The sequence below is a fragment of the Alligator mississippiensis genome, chromosome 1 (assembly GCF_030867095.1).
Source record: "Alligator mississippiensis isolate rAllMis1 chromosome 1, rAllMis1, whole genome shotgun sequence".
Classification (NCBI taxonomy): domain Eukaryota; kingdom Metazoa; phylum Chordata; order Crocodylia; family Alligatoridae; genus Alligator; species Alligator mississippiensis.
Window position 1 is genome coordinate 244,639,795 of NC_081824.1, and position 17,513 is coordinate 244,657,307.

The 17,513-nt window shown below is 39.8% G+C and overlaps 2 protein-coding genes across 6 annotated transcripts in view; one reads left to right on the top strand and one right to left on the bottom strand.

Moving 5' to 3' along the window:
* Window positions 1-17,513, top strand: part of CMSS1 (cms1 ribosomal small subunit homolog) — a 417,726-nt gene that overhangs the window by 53,718 nt on the left and 346,495 nt on the right. The window lies entirely within an intron of this gene.
* FILIP1L (filamin A interacting protein 1 like) overlaps window positions 1-17,513 on the bottom strand; it is a 343,045-nt gene that overhangs the window by 48,720 nt on the left and 276,812 nt on the right. Inside the window, exon 1 of one of the 5 annotated variants that reach the window (XM_059720439.1) lies at window positions 14,150-14,229. The exons of 3 other annotated variants lie outside the window; for them this stretch is intronic. In XM_059720439.1, coding sequence (XP_059576422.1) covers window positions 14,150-14,193 — 44 coding nt within the window. In that variant the 5' untranslated portion in view covers window positions 14,194-14,229. Of the gene's footprint in view, window positions 1-8,565; window positions 8,685-14,149; window positions 14,230-17,513 lie in introns of those variants that run through there. One more of the 5 variants, XM_006258335.4, reaches the window with a different exon arrangement.

The window sequence follows — 17,513 nt, forward strand, 5'->3', positions numbered from 1 at the left end:
GACACCAAGTGCTTTTCTGTTTCTTAGAGGAAAAGCTAAATTGACTAGGATGCAGAAAGCAGAATTACTGGTTAGAGCTATTCTGCAGCCAGAGTATCTTAAAACTGGTCTGAATGTTCCTTTTAAAGCCAAGAGATACTTATTTTTTTCATAACTAGTAGGTACTGTCCCCTCCCACTTCCCGCAGGCTGCCTGAAGACCCAAGGAAACAAAACCAAAGCAAAGAAACAAACAGAAAATCGGTCATAGAACAAACAACATGTTGAAAGGGGAAGGGAAGGGCTGTTAGTCACCTGCACCCTGTAAAAGGATAATTTAAGTAAGGATTCAGTGAAAGTGTTAGTAAACATTAAAAAAAAAAAAAAAAAACAAAAAACCCACTTGTTTCAAAAGCTATTCATTGCACGGGATTTCTTCCCCCCACCTCTTTCTTATACCAAGAAGTACTGATATATGCCTTAGTTTCTTTGAGTGCTGGAAGTCTTTGTGTGTGCATTGTTTTAATCAGAGAGGTAAAACATCTTATTTTGGGGCTCTTTTGGTTGCTTGACTTGTAATCTGTATAATCCATGCTACCTTTTATTTAATATAGAAACCAAAAAAATTGTTTTGGTAAGTGGAGTCCAGCCCTTCCTGCCTCGGCCGATCAATGATCTATTGTGTTTAGGTTACATTGTCCTGTTTTCAGCTTTCCCTTTTTTTGAATGGAAAAGCTCAAGCATGATTTCATGTACAATATTATCCTTGGCTAATAATTTTAGCTAAAATTTTCAGTTTCAAAACTTAATTATAAGAGTAAAATATTATTTGTAGATGTCTTTGCTGTTTGCTTGTTAACCATATTAGCTTGGTTTGTCAAATGTGTCATTGGTAGGTTATAAAATAAACTGTCCTTTAAAATCTTCAGGTTTAAAAATCTCTTTATTATGGTGGAAAAAATCCTGTATTCAGAATGCTAATGGCAACAGCCTAAAGCTCCAGCCTAAGATAGGATTGAAGCAGCAGCAAAACAGAATACTGAGGCCAAAATTTCCCTCGGAGGCTATTCATTTTGAGTGCCCCACTGGAGATGCTGGGGGTGGGGTGGGGGGCCTGTCTGATATTTAAGCAACTGCAGTTCCATGAAAATAAACTCTGTTTGGGCACCAAGAAATTGATACATCCTAGGTGAGTAGCTGTTTTGTAAAATGTTGGTATAAATCTCATACACGTATCCAAAATTATGTAAACAGCACTTAAGTGCAATTCACTGTCAGTGTTATGTGTGTAACAAACATTGCTTATGTTGTCATTGCTGTGGTATTAACGGTCCCAAAACTGACCAGCTCCCCTCCTTTCTGAGGCTGCCAATTAGAAATCTTGTAAAAAAGGGAGAGAGTAACCATGAAACTGACTACTACCTGTCATTTTTTATGCTTCATATAGTAGCCGTTTGACAGCTGCTTTTCCTCCCCTGTTTCTGGTTGCAGTTAGTCAGGAGGTGGACAGTTAAATGTTTATGCAGTTCCAAGGAATAGAGTAAGTTACAAAGTAGGCTGTGGAGCTAAGAAAATGCTGTGCATTTAAGTGGTTTATGCACTTAATCTTCATAGAGCCAAGGTTTGTTACAATATAAGCAACAAATAAGAAATCTGGCCTGGCACTGTCATGCAGTTTGGCAAATTATACACTTATCAGACAGGCATTCAAGTGGAGTCCACTTATATTCTATTCTCTCTGTCTTCTTTCCAGCTCTCTTCTGGGAGTGAGCAACAGCAGTGTCAGTGTTAGTCTACTGCTATCCCACAGAGGGTCAGTGCAGTGTGTGTATTGTTTCTTATGTCTCAAGAATGTCTGCTTCTGTACCCAGGAAACCTAGTTTGCCTTGCTAAGCTTAGAAAGTGAAGTAACTGAAATAGGCTAGTAAGACCTGTTTTGAGGGGTCACTATTCTTTTCAATATATCAGAAAGACATTTTTAAAAACGTGCATTTCAGGAGAGGTATAAGTTTGAGACCTCCAATATTAATGATGTCCTTATTGAGGATGCTGCTCAGTGCTGAATTCAGGAATTTAGTTATCTTATTGTCTTGTTATCTTAAAGAGAATGTGGTAATATTTTGCAAGTTTTTCTTCCAAGTGGGAGTCTTTGAGCATAGAAGAATTTTGTTCTTCATTATTACAGTTAGAGAACCTAGTTTCAGCCATAAGCATACATGGGAGAGGATTTAATGGTAGATTTCAGGTATTCGTGTCAGCACTTAGCTGCTTTGTATGTGGAGTTCTGTCCCCTTATTTAGGATGACCACATTTTAACAAACAGGCTTTATTAAAAAGCTGTTCCACTTGAACCTGAAAAAAAGAGTTGAAGGGGGAGGAATATTTTTAAGTTGAAAGCAAAATCTCAGGAGGTTATTAGGCTTCCTTTGTGAAGTCTCTGTGTTGCAGATTTTATCAGATACATTTAGGAGTCTCTGATGCAGTGAATGACATCATGGAAGTCTAGTTCCTGGGGATTTCCAGCGAAACTTAGTATTGTTAAAATTTTCTAACTTTGCACACTTTGATCAAATGATAGAAGTTTATGTACGTTATATGGATAAAGAATGAAGGCAAGTTGGGAGACACTGTCAAGTTGAAAATAATTTCTTTACAAAAATGGTTTTGTCTATATAAACATAACCTCTTAGATCCTTAAAATTAACATATTTCTACAAGCTACTTTTCTCTGTGCAGTTTACCTTTTGTACCTTTCTCATGTCAGTGACTAAACTGCTACTTTAGTTTCAGCTGTGTTTCTGTTTTTTTCTTGCTTTCTCCCACACTGGCTGCAATCTTACTTTGCAGACTCTGAAGTCAAATATTTAACTGGATATAAATTTGAACAATTTGAAAGAAACTTCTTTGGAACATTAGATTTAAGGCAGAGGCATCAAACTCACCTGGCCCTGCAGTCCCAGATGAATGGCACAGTGCCAGTCCACAGGATAGATCAGGCCCATGAAACTGCCTGCCTGCATGCCTGATCCAGTGCATGTAGCACCTGCCTGCGCCTTCACCGGCCCAAGTAGGCATTGCAGGCAGCGTAGTCCAGGACACCGGCCCAAGTAGGCATTGTAGGCAGCTTAGTCCAGGACACTGGCCCAAGTGGGTGCTGCAGGCAGGGTACATCTTGGGGTCTTGTATGTGGGGCCAGTCCGGTGCAGCATGAGAGCCAACAAGGCGGCAACGAGGGGTGGATTATGGTGCTCTGTAGGCTGGATCTGGCTCACAGGCCTTATGTTTGACACCTCTGGGTTAAGACATAGCCCGCAGAAGCTAAATTGTCACCTGATTTGACTCAATATCAGATTTGATTTGTGAGATTGCAAATGTGTATTGTTGTTCCTTGCCAGGCCTGAGGGACCATACAAAAAAGAATACAATTGGGGTTGAGGGCTGTTCAGAAGGGCTTGAAAAGATTTTTTTTCTTTTGCCTTTAAAAAGGTAGGGGCTATTATGATGGCACCTAAAAGTTCCTGTCTGAACTAGGCCCTGTTGGGCTGGGTGTTGTATGTGAAAACAGACATTCAGATTTCATCTATCTGAGCAGATTTGAGTAATGCAGTGCATAGAAGCTTGAAGGGAAGGGTTTATAGGGCTCCTATACGCATATAGGGAGCCTGCTCCAATGTGCTGTATTCCAGTGCATCGGAGCAGACTTGATTAAAGGAGTCTGCTGAAGCGTGGAAATTACTGCGCTCCAGCAGACTTCAGCATCATGTGTATCAGCATCCCTGCACTGAAAAGGTGGTGGGGTGCTTTGAACTAAAGCTCATTTGACAAGCTTTAGTTCAAAGCACCCTGCTGCCATTTTTCAGTGAGGAGGTGCTGATATACGTGATGCTTCTTGCACTTTTTTAATTAGTGAAGCTCTTGGAGCTGCGCTAATTAAAGTGTGCCTCCCCCCTTCCCCCGGAGTACATGAATAAATGCCCATAGTGCCCACAATTGTAATTTGGGTCATTGGGACATGTAGTTCCCAACTTTAAATATGAACCTGCAAGGAGCCTGAGTATCATCTAAATCAGTGGTTCTCAACCTTTTTTGGACCAGGGTCCATTTATAAACATTGTCCAGTCCTGACCCAGTGTCCCTCACTCCTGACTCACTGCCCTACACCCCTAGATCCCAACCCCCAGTGTGTGGGGCAGGGGGGAGTGGGGGAGGGGGCATGGGGACCCCCAAGCAGCCCTTTACAGGCTGGAACTGTCAGCCTGCAAGGGAAAACCTACAGTTTCCCACATTTTTCTCCTTTAAAGGAGAATCCATTTTTAAAGTTTGTTTGTGACCCTTTCACTTTCATATATTTTGTGACCCACTTTTGGGTTGTGACCCACAGGTTGAGAAATGCTGATCTACATAATTAGTGTTGACTTTTTCAAAAAGAGACTAGGCCCCCTGGCCTGCTGGAAAGTAGCTACCTATGTCCCCAGGATATTTTCACTGGGGGCATGTGCAGAGAGGCTGACATCTGCTGCAGGGGAAGAGACTTCAGACTGTGGACTTGAATGAGCAGAACCTCTTGTTTTTAAGTTTATTTTTGCAGGACTGCCATCTAATCAGCTTAGGTTGGACATTTTAACAGTTTCAAATGAGATTTTTTTTTTTAAAGAGAATTATATTGTACTGTGTTGCTGGGTGTGCCTTAACTCTACCTTCCTAACAATTAATGTTACTACTCTGTTACATTTTTTTCTCTTCACCTCCATTCCCTCCTTCTTGTCATTTTCCTCTCCTGCTTCAGCAGTTTTAATGAGACAGCACTGAGAGGAAGATTCTAACTTTGAATTGTTTTCAAACTGGAGGCTGGCTGTTGGAATTGATAAAAATACTTTTATCTCCTGAGTTTAAGGACACTTGAGAGAGAGTTGAAAGGCCTGAACCAACCCAATTAGTCAGTGTAATTTTTATTATTGATTGCAGCAGTAGCAATATGGAGCCCTGAAATCACAACTAAACTGGCTCTCCTTTCATTAGCTGGAATGTATTGTAGACTTCAGACTACGGGCTCAGTTCTGAGAGGTGCTGGGAAACACTATTTCCACAGGCTTCTTTACACAGCACTGGTGACCCCAATTTAGAGTTTTTCACCAGCACCTCATGCCCACCAAGGAGATGAATGCTTGAACAGCTTGCTAAAAAAATAAGCACTTGAATTAACTAACCTTGCAACCACACAGACTAGCACAGATGAAACCTTAGAGCGTCAGGGTAGAATCTACTCATGGACAATTAAAAATAATTCATGTTAGTATTGGAGGAGATCTTATCAGTTAGCCAACAGCCTATGTATTGAAGTGACCTATTAATAGGTCAGAATTAAAATTGTACATACAAGTCTTACAGGGCTTTAATTATGTCACCATTATAACATTTTTAGGACATCTACATATACCAGTTTTTAACAGGAAAATTTAATTGCATTTGTACCAATCAGTAGTATTCGGTTACTGCCGCACCCAAGAGTTGACAAAAGGTTGCTTGCAGAAGCATTCCAACACATTTAGTGTTCATTCACTTTCCCATATCAAAGTAAACTTGGTGCAGAAGATTATTTAAAAAAACCATTCGCCTTTGGAGAATTTGCATAGGTTGGGAATTGTAGTTGGAAACAAAATTAAGGGCTGAGTTGCATACTGGTATTGTATACTGGCTTTTATTATAGAATCATCCCCAACATTACAAAAATCACATGAAGTATGCTGTTAATCAGCAATATCATCAAGTGGTGACTTGATTTTACAGGTATGATGGAAAAAATAAAATAGGATTAGAATCTTATTCATTGGGTCAAGTCAGTATAAGATCTGTTCTTTAGTGATTTAAAAAAACTAATGCTGTTACATTTCTCCATGTAGAGACTGATAGGGATGGAAAGAAGTGTCATGCAATTTGTCATAGAAATTAAGTGTCTTACCACAATTGTACATGTTCATGTTTTAACTTTTCACATAGAATGTTGTAACGATTTCTATGTAAAGTTTTGCTTAGCTGCAGAGAGAATCCTTTTGAAGACTACTGGGAACATTTGACTAAAACAATTAATTTAAAATTAAATAGAATTTATATAATCTACAGTCAACACAGGTAAAGGAAAAAAGATAATTCATTGAAACCGGCTATGTACGTGGTGCTAGGGTAGTGTGTTGTTGTGCAGAGTTGTATGCTGAAGATGGGTCAGAATGAAACAATGAAGAATTTGGTCATTTGATTTTGTATAAGTTCAGGGGAGTTACTGCAAATTTATACTAGTGTAAATGAGAACAGGAATGGCTCTTCGAGTGTAAAGTGAGAAGTATTTCCCCTTAAATCTGAAAAAGACTAAAAAATACAGCTGTTAAGGTTTTGGTGTATGTTATGATTTGCATTAGACTAGCTACATTTTATAGTACAGATGGTACTTTGGGTATTGCTGAAACAGTAATTAATGGTTTCTGTTTCCCTCCTCTATTAGATCCAAAAGAGCTAAAAAGTCTCTTGCCTAAGGGTGGAATTTTTCCATTTCCAATTACAGCCTTTATCAAATAAACAGCTTTTCTATTGCTCATGCAGTATTTCCATATAACTGAAGTGTCTGTTGTTTCCTCATCACATTGCTGTAGGTGTTGCCCCTTGACTTGTAAAACACAACTTCTGAGAACCTATTACTCAACTCTGGTCTGTTTTTTGTTTGTTTGTTTGTTTGTTTGTTTGTTTTTTAACTGTAGTGAATATTTCTGTTTTCTGTGTTTAGTGATTACAGTGATGACTAATTAATTAAATCAGGTAGTAAGTTCAATATGCTGGATGTAGACTATATAGGAAACACTGTTACCCCTTTTCTGTCAAATGGTGCTGGGTGTGTCCATACAGGGAAATAATGTAAGAAGTAAGGGCTGTTGAATCTCACTTTTGATGATCTTGTTTCTTTTGGTGACTAAGATTTTTTCATTCTGCAAATCGTTACAGCAGCCCTTTTGGTCAGCCTATAGCTATATAGGCTGAGAACACCAAGAAGGGTGTGAACTTTGCTCATTTTTAACGGCATTTACACTGACTGCCTTTAATGTCAGTCTTAGTAATATGGATACCTAATTTACAATTAAAGTTAGTTTTGATCTATAATTAAGTTCTTGGAACCATATAGAAAATGTCCATTTGATCCAAATTACAATTCAAAGCAAAAAAAAAAAAAAAAAAGAACATGTTAGCACACTGTTTTGGTTCTCCAGCCACATCTAATTCTTACTATATTAAATCCTTGTGTAGCTAATACTGTAGCAAGGCTTGTGCAATACATGAGTTTTCATTCTTCTCACACATACCATCAAACTATAAGATTTGTACCATTTTATGAAATAGTTGGGGAAGCCTTCTGTTAATTTTGCCAACATATCATGCAGACTTCTTCTGACCTTGTGGACAATTAAAAAAAAAAGTAAATAAACATGAGACCTCCAATTACTATGTGGGGGTAACATGTATGAAAAGTTAGTACAACAATATAGGTCTTAAACTGGCTAATTTGTGCATTAAACTTATTGACTGTTGAAAAACAAAAAATAGTGTACACTTGGGACTTGATCCTTCAAACCGTGTGTTTTAGTCTGCTCAGATTAATAGTTTAGGTGGCTTCACTGAACATTTGTCTATAAATAAGGATTACTTATGACTGTTTTGCAGGATTGGGTCCTTAGTTAGGGGAACAGCGTGTTTCAAGTCTGCATTCTGCAGAAAAATGTAATACCATATTAGGATCCAGATTTGCGACATGCTGAATGTCTCCCGAAAGGTGCTGAGTGCATGGGAGTTTGGGATGCTGGACAGACACCTTGCAGAACCAGTCTTATAGAGAGTAATGAGTACTCTCGCATTTAAAATTCCATCACTTGTTAGAAGTCCTGTAATTAAGTCTTTAAGATATAGATGACAGTTATATCCTCTTTCAGTTTGACATTTGCACATAGGACAGAAGAAGGAACTAGTGCATAAGACTAGCATCATCATTATTAATAATTAAGCTAGTTTTTGTTTCAAACCTACCATAATCTAGTTGCAAAATAGTGCTTACAGCAACAATTTCAGCACCCTGAGTACAGTTTATATGTTCCAGTGTAAGCTCCAATAAAAGATGTTCAAAAGCATAATAAATGCTCAGCTACACATGTTGGTATGCCTGAATGTTAATATATAGCAGATGCATATAAACACAGTATAGAGAGAGGCAGTAGCTTTACCTAATATATTACAATACATTTGGACTCTTTCCACAGTTTTAAATGCAGTCATGATTCTGTCCAGCCCATTTGGAAAGTGTGTGTAATTCACAGTTTTTTTCCATCCTTCTTAACATTAAATAAATGCCTCATCTGTTGGATCTGTAGAAATTGTTTAAAACAGAGACATTTAAAAACTGTTTGTAAAAGTTACATTAGTTTTGAATACCATATCTTATACACCTTGTGTTTTTTGGAAATAACTTAAAATATCATCACCCAGAAATATCTATCTTTAACAAAATGTCCAATGGTTGCTAAAAGAAGCTTTCCTCCCACCTCTCTCTTACCTTTGTGCATGGACTATAGAATTCCCTGGTTTAGCTATTGCTCCATGGTGCTGGGATTTCAGTTCTCCTAAGCATCAGAGATGTGAGCATTCCAGCAGTTATACTAAACAATGAGAGATAGACTCTTTGCATGCCCCAAGCCTATGGAGCATTACGTCATTGCATTGCCATATAAGGAACTCGGTGTTGTGCAGACTCGTATGGTGTCTGACTAGTGTACTTTAGTGATAGCCAGAACTTAGAAAGCTTATTAATATGTTCTGGCTCCAGCTGACGCTCAGGACTGTGTGAAATATTTTATTTGTCTACTCAGTTCATGGCCAAAAAGAATGTGCGGAAGGCTTGGGTTACGGCAGTTCCTCTTTATTATTGATAATAAAGTCATTGAAAGTAATTAGGTGGTTAGTTAATGTTTTCCTCTTAGCTGTCCAGCCCAGAGTTTAAGGGTAGAAAATGGGTATCTTCCTAAGCTGTCTTGAAAGGACTTGGATTAGGTTTTTTTTAATGTATAAAAAAATGTAAGTTTTTCTGATCTCCTCTGAGAATGATACGAACTTCAAGCCTCCCCCTTTTTTTTTTCTGTGAAGAGTTGGGGTCCACAGAGGATAGTATTTTATTTCCTGATGATGTAACTACAAAACAATTCTTCAAGTGATGATGGGAAGGCCAGATGAAATCTAATGTTTTTTTCTCTCCAGTGTTTTCTCTACAAACCCCTTTTTCTTTTTGACATGTTTGTGTTTCAGCTAATGCAATTAGGAATGATTTTTAATAAGAAAGTTTTAAAGAAAATTATCTGTTGGTTTTAATATTCAGAAAAGGGCAGAAGAGCAAGCAGGAGGATTAAACCATAGAATTTAACTCATCATCTCATGTGTCCTTGCTCCTGCTTGTGACCCCTTGTCCCCACAATAAATGTGGGGGAGGAAGGGGAAGCCACATGGTATAGGAGATTTGCATGCAGGAGCACCATTAAGAGTTAATGGGAGTTAGTAGAATAAATCCCTTCCATCACATTGTTGAGAGAATTAGACCATTAAAGTGCTTTCTAAACTGTTATGTTCTGCTCTGCTAAATGGATTACAGATGCATCTGCTTTATCTGCACCACTTGAAATTTTAGTCTCCGGATAAATTGATGGGTGTTAATTGCTTAACAAAAAAGCAGCACATATTAGACCATCTTAATTAAATTGTGATTAAGAGTGCAAATATGTTATACTGCACTTGTGTTTGGGGATATTATTTCCATCTGTTTCGACAAATAAAATTTGAGTTTTTTGTGGAAAGTGTTTAAGCAGGATAAACATGGAGTTTTTCTGTCTTTAAAAGCTGTTTCGGTCTGTGTTACCTGAAAATTTCAGGGTCTTGTTGCAGTGCTGTCACAGTGGGATCCATTCAAGTTTTTCTCTTTTTTGCATGTGTGTATAAAAATAAATCATTTGGGTATGTTGGCCTCCCCATTCATACAAGCAAACTGCATCTTTGGAACCTAGCTGATATGAAGTGTCTACACATAAATCGTTCTCATCATGGTTTTGATACATTGGTCCAAGTTACTAATCTGATGGACAGAGTACTATAGTATCATAATTAGCATCCTGTTTGTTGACTGAAACTGTGGTGTTTGGATCACATGGCTTACATGTTTGACCAGGAGACAATGCACTTGTAAAGTACCTTTCACTACCACAAAATTTAAGTTCCACTGAAAGGGTAGTCGCATCATGTGGTGGAACTGTTCAGTTGTTCAACAGAACAAAGCAACAATGTGCAACATCCAAGGACAGGAACTGAATATCGTTGTACCTAATAAAAGTTGCAGAGGGATTTAGATAGGAGTGTATATTAAAAAAACACACAGCAAACAACAGCCCTTCTCCCCCCACATCAAACTAAATTTAACATGTCTCCTTCCCCTTTCTTCCCTACTAATTTCTTCTGAGTCCTTCTCCTCCTTTTAGGCAGGGCCTCTGTTTTTTCATCCTGTCTCCTTGTTGAATTAATCTGGGTTTGCAGCATCTTTCCACCTAAAGCAGTCATTTTATCATGGTTTATGCAAAACTGTAACAAGGAGAACTTCCTGACAACACTACAAAACATAAGGCTTGTGCTTTCCAGTCTGGCTCTGTTTTGGTGCGGCTACAAGGAAACCCGGCTGTTACGGACCAGAGCCCGGATGGTGCTAATTGCAAGCCTGTGACAGTCTCCTGCCTGGGTGGGAGCTGGGGGGAAATATAAATCCCCCTGTTTATAAATCTGTATTTACAACAGGCATGGCCAAAGTATGACCTTCTAGTGTTCTTAATTAATCCCGCTCTGCCATAGAAATGTTCACATCTGTCCCGCTGCAAAGTAGCTTTACTACAGTGCATCAGCCAAGTGTGTAATTACCTGCTTCCACTTGTTTCTGCTACAGTTTCACAGTTTAATAACAGTTGAAGTAGAAAACTGGTCTAAGCACTAAGTTGTATAGAAGTTTGTGTCAAGGAAATATGTGATAAGAATTCCTAGTAGGTGATTTATTAAACTAAAAAGCAAACGGCAGCTTTAGGCAGTGTAATGAATTGCCCGTGAGCTTTCCTTTGCTGCCTCTGATACCTGTAGTTCAGAATTGCTGGGTGAAATCTGAGCCTAGTGGAAGTCCAGTTGCAAACTCCTTTCAACTGCAATGGAATCAGGATTTCACCCTTTGTCTGTTGGCCATATACCTTGCACGTGCCTGTGCATTTGGTTCCCCTAGTTTAAGCATGGCTCTCGACTTCCATTTTGCTCTTACACTGCTATCCAATATTTCTGTAGTAATTAATTAATGGATACGCCTAACATGTCAAGCTACCTGTGACGCTTCAACTTTGTAGCTTAGAATGACTTAATTCCAAGCCAGGCCTTTTCAAAAGCTATCCTCCATAGACTTGACTGTTGAAGTTGAAGCTGAGTTTTTCTGGTTTCAGTGAAGATGCTTGAATTCATTAGGACAGCATAGTTGCATGTTTCACTTGGCTGTATATGCGAACAAATGGAAACATCTTTTCTTTTTTTTTTTTATAACTGATTTTTGTTTTAAAACTGTGCCCATTCTCACAAGATTATCCTAAATTTTGAGCTCTTATGAAGTTTATTGAGGTTTTGCTTCTCACACCCCTTGTTTTATGCTAATATCTTGTAGCTTTAAAACTGCCGAGTGATTTTGGTTGCTATTTATATAGCAAGTACTGCCTAGGAGTTCTAGTCATGAAGCAGGATTCTGTGGTACTACATGCTGATCAAATAGAGCAAAAAGTTCCTGCCCCAAACAACTTACAGTATACCTAAGTTCCCATATTACTGCCAGTTCAGATTTTAGCTGAAGAAGTGAAAAGACCCTCCTAGAGAGGAACTGCTAGTTCCAGGTGAAATAGAAGATACAACCCTCCTAAGTAAAATTATCTGTCATTAAGAGGAGGACATGCTGGACAATAAGGGCTGACTACTGAACAAGAGCACTAGGTAAGATGGAAATGCCTGTTATTTAAGCATTTTTGTCTCTCTCCACCTTTCTCCCTCCCCACAACTGAAAACAAGTTTTGTTTCCTTAGAGAATAATAATTCTCCAGTGTTGCTGTTTTTGCAAGTATTCTGCTTAGGGTAGAAAACCATAGAATCATAGAAATTAGAAGGGGAAAAACTATTAGGTCATCTAGCACATCGCATGCCAGTACAGGAATGTTCCTAGTAGTGATTTAGCTGGTCCAGTATTACCATGGTGTGATACGTCTAGATGCAGTGTGGATACTTGGAAGACAGGAGCAAAAACGACAGACAGATGAAAGGTTGGGGAAAGGGATATAGCATATAAGCAGAGATGAAGGGGTGATAGGAATGACTGTTTGGTTATGTTTGGTGGTTCTAAGTTAAACTTGCTAAATTCTTCCCATAGTTAAACTTACTGTCATACTTCCCCCAGCAGTTAGTAGCAACAGTCGCAATGTCTGTAAACCCATAACCCCTTTCATTAACCATTCACATCTAAAATAAATAAAGGAAACTAGGACTTGGGCCTCAGTTCAACAAAGCACTTAAATGTGGGGATATGTATTTCTCTGTGTAGGGGAGGGACTTCAGTGCATGCCTCACTTTATTCATGTGTTTTAAAGGTCTGGCTAAATTAGAACCTCAGTTAATTAGTTTTATGTGGGTCTTACCAAAATAGATGGCTTTATTTTTACAAGGACTTCAAATAATGGAGTTTGGGTTCAAAATTTAGAGTTGTTTTTGGTTTTGTTTTCCTCTTTTAAAAATAGACACTTAAAGGAATAGAAAAGCTGTCAGAGTTTTTGTTTTTTAGTCTTAAACCATTTTAAATGTTTTTTTTTCTTTTTCTTGCAAATACTTAAAGCAAGATACCCCCATTCCCAAAGGAAAAGTGTTCGAAAGCCAAAAGTAACAGAAAGGACTGGTAACTGATGTGAACTGACCAGTTGCATTTTAACGGCCAGTGTAAATGGTGAAAAAGGAACTGATGTTTAAAACATTCTTTTGCCAACCTGTATTATTTAAATCAGTGGTCTCCAACCTTTTAAAGTAGGAAATCACCTTTGGCATTTAAAAGCAACCTAAGATCTACTGTGTGCCGCCACCCCCCGCCCAGCAGGTCAGTCTGTGGGGAGGGAAGGGGGCAGATCAAGGCAGAGGAAGAAAAAATTATTTGGGAGTGGGCCTCTCCAGTAGGTAAGTCCCACCCAGCCAGGGCCTCATTCAACTTACCCCTGCTCCTGCCTCTGCAGCACTGTCCCTCACTGCAGGGGCCTCAATCTAGCCCTTGCCTCTTCCTTCCCCCACGGACTGACCTGCTGGGCTGGGGTGCATGCATGTATGCACATGGGCACTCAGCCCCCACCCCAGGTTCAGATTGACTCCAAGAGGCTCTGAGATCTACCAGTGGATCAGGATCCGCTGGTTGGTGACCACTGACTTAAATGCTTTAGCTAAGGATATTTTTCCCTGAATGCATACCCAACATTATTCGTATTAGAGTCTTTCTTACTGGAGTCTTAAAAGTATTTTGTAGTTTGATAGTATACCTTTTAAGTATGATTTAAATAAAGTAAATTTTTATCGCTTCCACTAGGATCTTGTACATGCTACTAGATCTCATACTTAATAATTTTTCTGATTTGCATGATACTTTTTTTCTTTAGTTTTTGAAGCTACTAGGGCTAAATAAACATTTGAAATCCATTGACAAGACTGTGTGGGTGCCTGTAGACATGCTAGGAGTAGACTCAATTAATCAAGTCTGCTGGAACATGGTAATTAGTGGAATTAAATTCATCCCCACACTGCTGTGGCAGGGAAAGCAGTGGTGAGGGCAAAGGGTCAGATCCCCACCCCTTGTTCCCCTGCCCTTGTCTTCCTGTGCCTGCCCCCTCTTGTGCCTGTCCCCCACCATGCACCTCTTGCCATGTGTCCCACTGCTGCCTACCCCTCCATGCCTGTGCCTACCCCAACCCCTTGTCCCCCATGTCTGTACTTGCTACCCTTCCCTGCCTGTCCCTCTTATCCCCTGATCCCTCCTGCAGCCTGCCCCTCTCCACTTCCTTTACCTTCTGCTGCAGCTCTGCTCCTGTAGGACAATCAGCAGCAACATGCCTCCAGCCCTGCCTGGCCAGGTAGATAGGGCAGCAGCTTCTGGCTAGACTGGGTTGGGGCTGGAGGGACCACAGCTGGAGCAGAAAGTAAGTGATTGGGTAGACAGGGGTGGGGGCACAGCCACAGGTACAGGGACCAATGGGTGGAGAGGGGCAGGCTGCAGGCTTGCCTCCCTGACAGTCTCCTCATGCTCCCCCCAGCTGTGTGCCCCCTCCCCCACCAAATGAGCTAGTCCAGCCCAGGGCAGGTGGCAGCTCAGCTCTGGCTTCAGCCCTGAGCCCAAGGCCAAAGTGGAAGCTAAGCTACTACTGACCCTGAGCAGGTACTCAAATCCAAGATGAGGCTTTTTTTTCCTAATGCAGATTTTTTTGGGGAAAAAAACTTGGATTGGAGTAAATACAGTATATGTTCTTAGTGCATTTTTAAAAATTTCTTGGCAGAGGGAAGAATTGTCCTTCCAAACTATTCTATCAGTATTCCCATTCTTCTCTCTTTTTGGCAGATCCTACTGAACTTCTGAGCCAGTTATTAAGATTAATTAGGTACTTTTTCCCGAGGATGCAGCCTTGACATCTGATGTGCCTGCATGTCTTCATTTAACTACTAATTCCTTTCCTCCTAAAGGAGTTGGCAGGAGTTCCATACTTGCCCATGCAATTGCTCCTTTATTGCATATGGGATCAAGAGAAAATCTTTGATAAAAATTACTCATGTACATTTTATTGCAAACAAACTTAAACTAGGTATTTGTATATTCTTCTTTCTAACCTAAATCCAGAGTTATTTACGTCTTGTTCTTGAGCATTGGGAAGAAATGGAACATAGACAAGAAAAGTGGGGTTGGACCAGTTTTGTTTGGGGTATACATCAAGCCTCATGACTAGGGACCTACTGAATTTGTGATTCCACAGATTTTGCAGATTCCACGAATTCAGACAATGCCTACAAAATCCACAGGGGGGGAAAAAACTTAATTAGGGGTGTGGCATCTTGCCGGAGGGGGAAGGGGCTGCCTGCTCAAATGGCTGCTGGCAGGATGCCTGGCCCCCACCCCTCGCTGCTGATTTGCTGTGAGGGCTGCCTGTCATATGGCTTTGCCCCTCTCCACCAATATGTGGGGTCCCTTGTCTAATCAGAGGCATGGGGGTCCACCATACTCTACCTGCAAAATAGCTAATCAGGCCCTCTTTCTGCCCACAAAATTGGGGGCAGCCCCCATAGACTAGGTAGGTCCCTACTGATGACTATTCTTTTATTTTAATCAAGGTATAATTTTGTCTCAGTCCACCTAATTTTCAAGTAGTTTTTCCCATGCATTTTTAAAAATACACAAAGATCCTCTGCAGAAAACAAAAATGCTATCCCTGGCTGTGGGATTGCTGTTTCAGTAGAACAGTGGCAGCAGAATCATAGTCTTATAGAAAATGAGGGTTGGAAAGAACCTCAGGAGGTAATCTAGTCCAACCCCTGCTAAAAACAGAACCACTCCCAACTAGATCATCCCAGCCAAGACTTTGTCGAGCTGGGTCTTAAAAAACTCCAAGGATGAAGATTCCACAACCTCTCTGGGTAACCTGTTCCATAGCCATACTACCCACCTAGCCATTTAAAGACTTGGTTACATTTGTGTCCTCCAGTGAGTTTCATGCTACGCATGCATGTCTCTGCTTGGAAACAGAACATTTGAAATATTTTTGTGCAGTAGTTAAGTGGACTAGGCTAATGATCCTGCTTGTTGTCTTGTCTTCTCCTCTATTTCCTGTGATGTTTAATCAAGCCAGTATTATTCCCCTAAAGCCTCAGGGATGGATTCATGCTTGAGCACTCTTTGGCTGTCTCATCATGAATCCTGGTTTTGTTTTTTTGGGGGGGGAGGGCTTCTCTACATGAATGAGCCCAATGTTTAACCTAAAGCATTAATTTAAACTCATACAAACCTGTGTGTGGACATTCTCAAATTAAACCTGATTTAAATTAATTATTAATGTAATTTTTTGGTGCAGTCATGGCTTTGGGTGTTAGTAGATGATTCACATCTGTTTCAAGGCTCTGAGAAGAGTCAGGGAAGTACCTTCAGCAGTCGTAAGTCCCTTCAACTCCTGAGTGGAGTTTATGTCTTGATCTGCTTGAGTGTCCTCAGAGGCATGACTAAGACTTTGTGTTTCCCCACATGGTACTTGGAAACCCTACTCCACAAATGCCTCGGAATGCAAAACCCAGTCCAAAGAATAAAATGATCTGGCATTTTGTGTACTGGCCCTCATGCAACTACTACAAGATTCAGCAAGAGCCATGTTCTATCTTTATGTCCCAAGCTTTTTGTGAGCCTCCTCCATGAATATAGATAGAGTGCAAGTTTGACATATAAGGAGACTTCTTTGTGTTACAAGTAGTAATGAGGTCACAAGTGCTTTGATAATTGATTAGGGTTGGTCTATGATCAAGATTTATTTGAATCTTTTGCTTCACTGTTTTAATGTTCTCCTTTCTGGGTCCTTACCTGCTTCCCATGGCTTTGTAATGTAAAAGTATAGCTGTTACACCAAATTTCTGCAGAAAGTCTTTGAGTTGTATAAACGCAATTATGAACATTTTATTTATTGTACAAGTTGACACATGAGTTTTCTGCCTCAAATTGGTGTTTTTTATGGAACCACTCTCTCAAACATATTTTTCTGTGTAATCTTAGTGCTGTTTCCCACTGTCTCAGTTACCCAGTCAGTAATCCCTGTTTAATGATATCATAGTTCTCACAGTACTTCAGGATTACTGATAATTTTAATACCTGCTTAAAGAATCTGTGCTGAAACAATAGAGAAGCAAATATCCTGTTTTCTCACATACAGCATACCTTGTTTTTGAAAGACAGAGTTAATGAAAAAAGTTTTATTTTTTCCAGAACTATGGCTTCATAGAGTAAGTAGGGGCAGAGCCCAGGTTTCAGTTAACTCAACTTCCTTTGCCAGTTTAGGCTGTGAAATAGGAGGAGGGAGATGAGGAGCAGCTAGCAGACAGCAACATTGCTTTAAGAAAAGTTAGCTTGATTAGTGGAACATCAAGACCATTAAAAAGGAGAGATGGTCATTTAACACGTGTGGATTGGAGAACAATAAGTTATCAAGTCAATTATTTAGCTGCCTGAATAGTAATATTATAGCTGCTAAATTGTGGAGCAGGAATCAGATCAAGCTGCTTTTAATCCAGGCATAAATCAGATTCCCTGTTTAAAACGAGCACCTCAATTTTGGTGGGCTGATATGGAGGAGAAAGCTGCATGTTGTATCCCATATAGGTTATTTGGGATTGTGGATTTCCAGG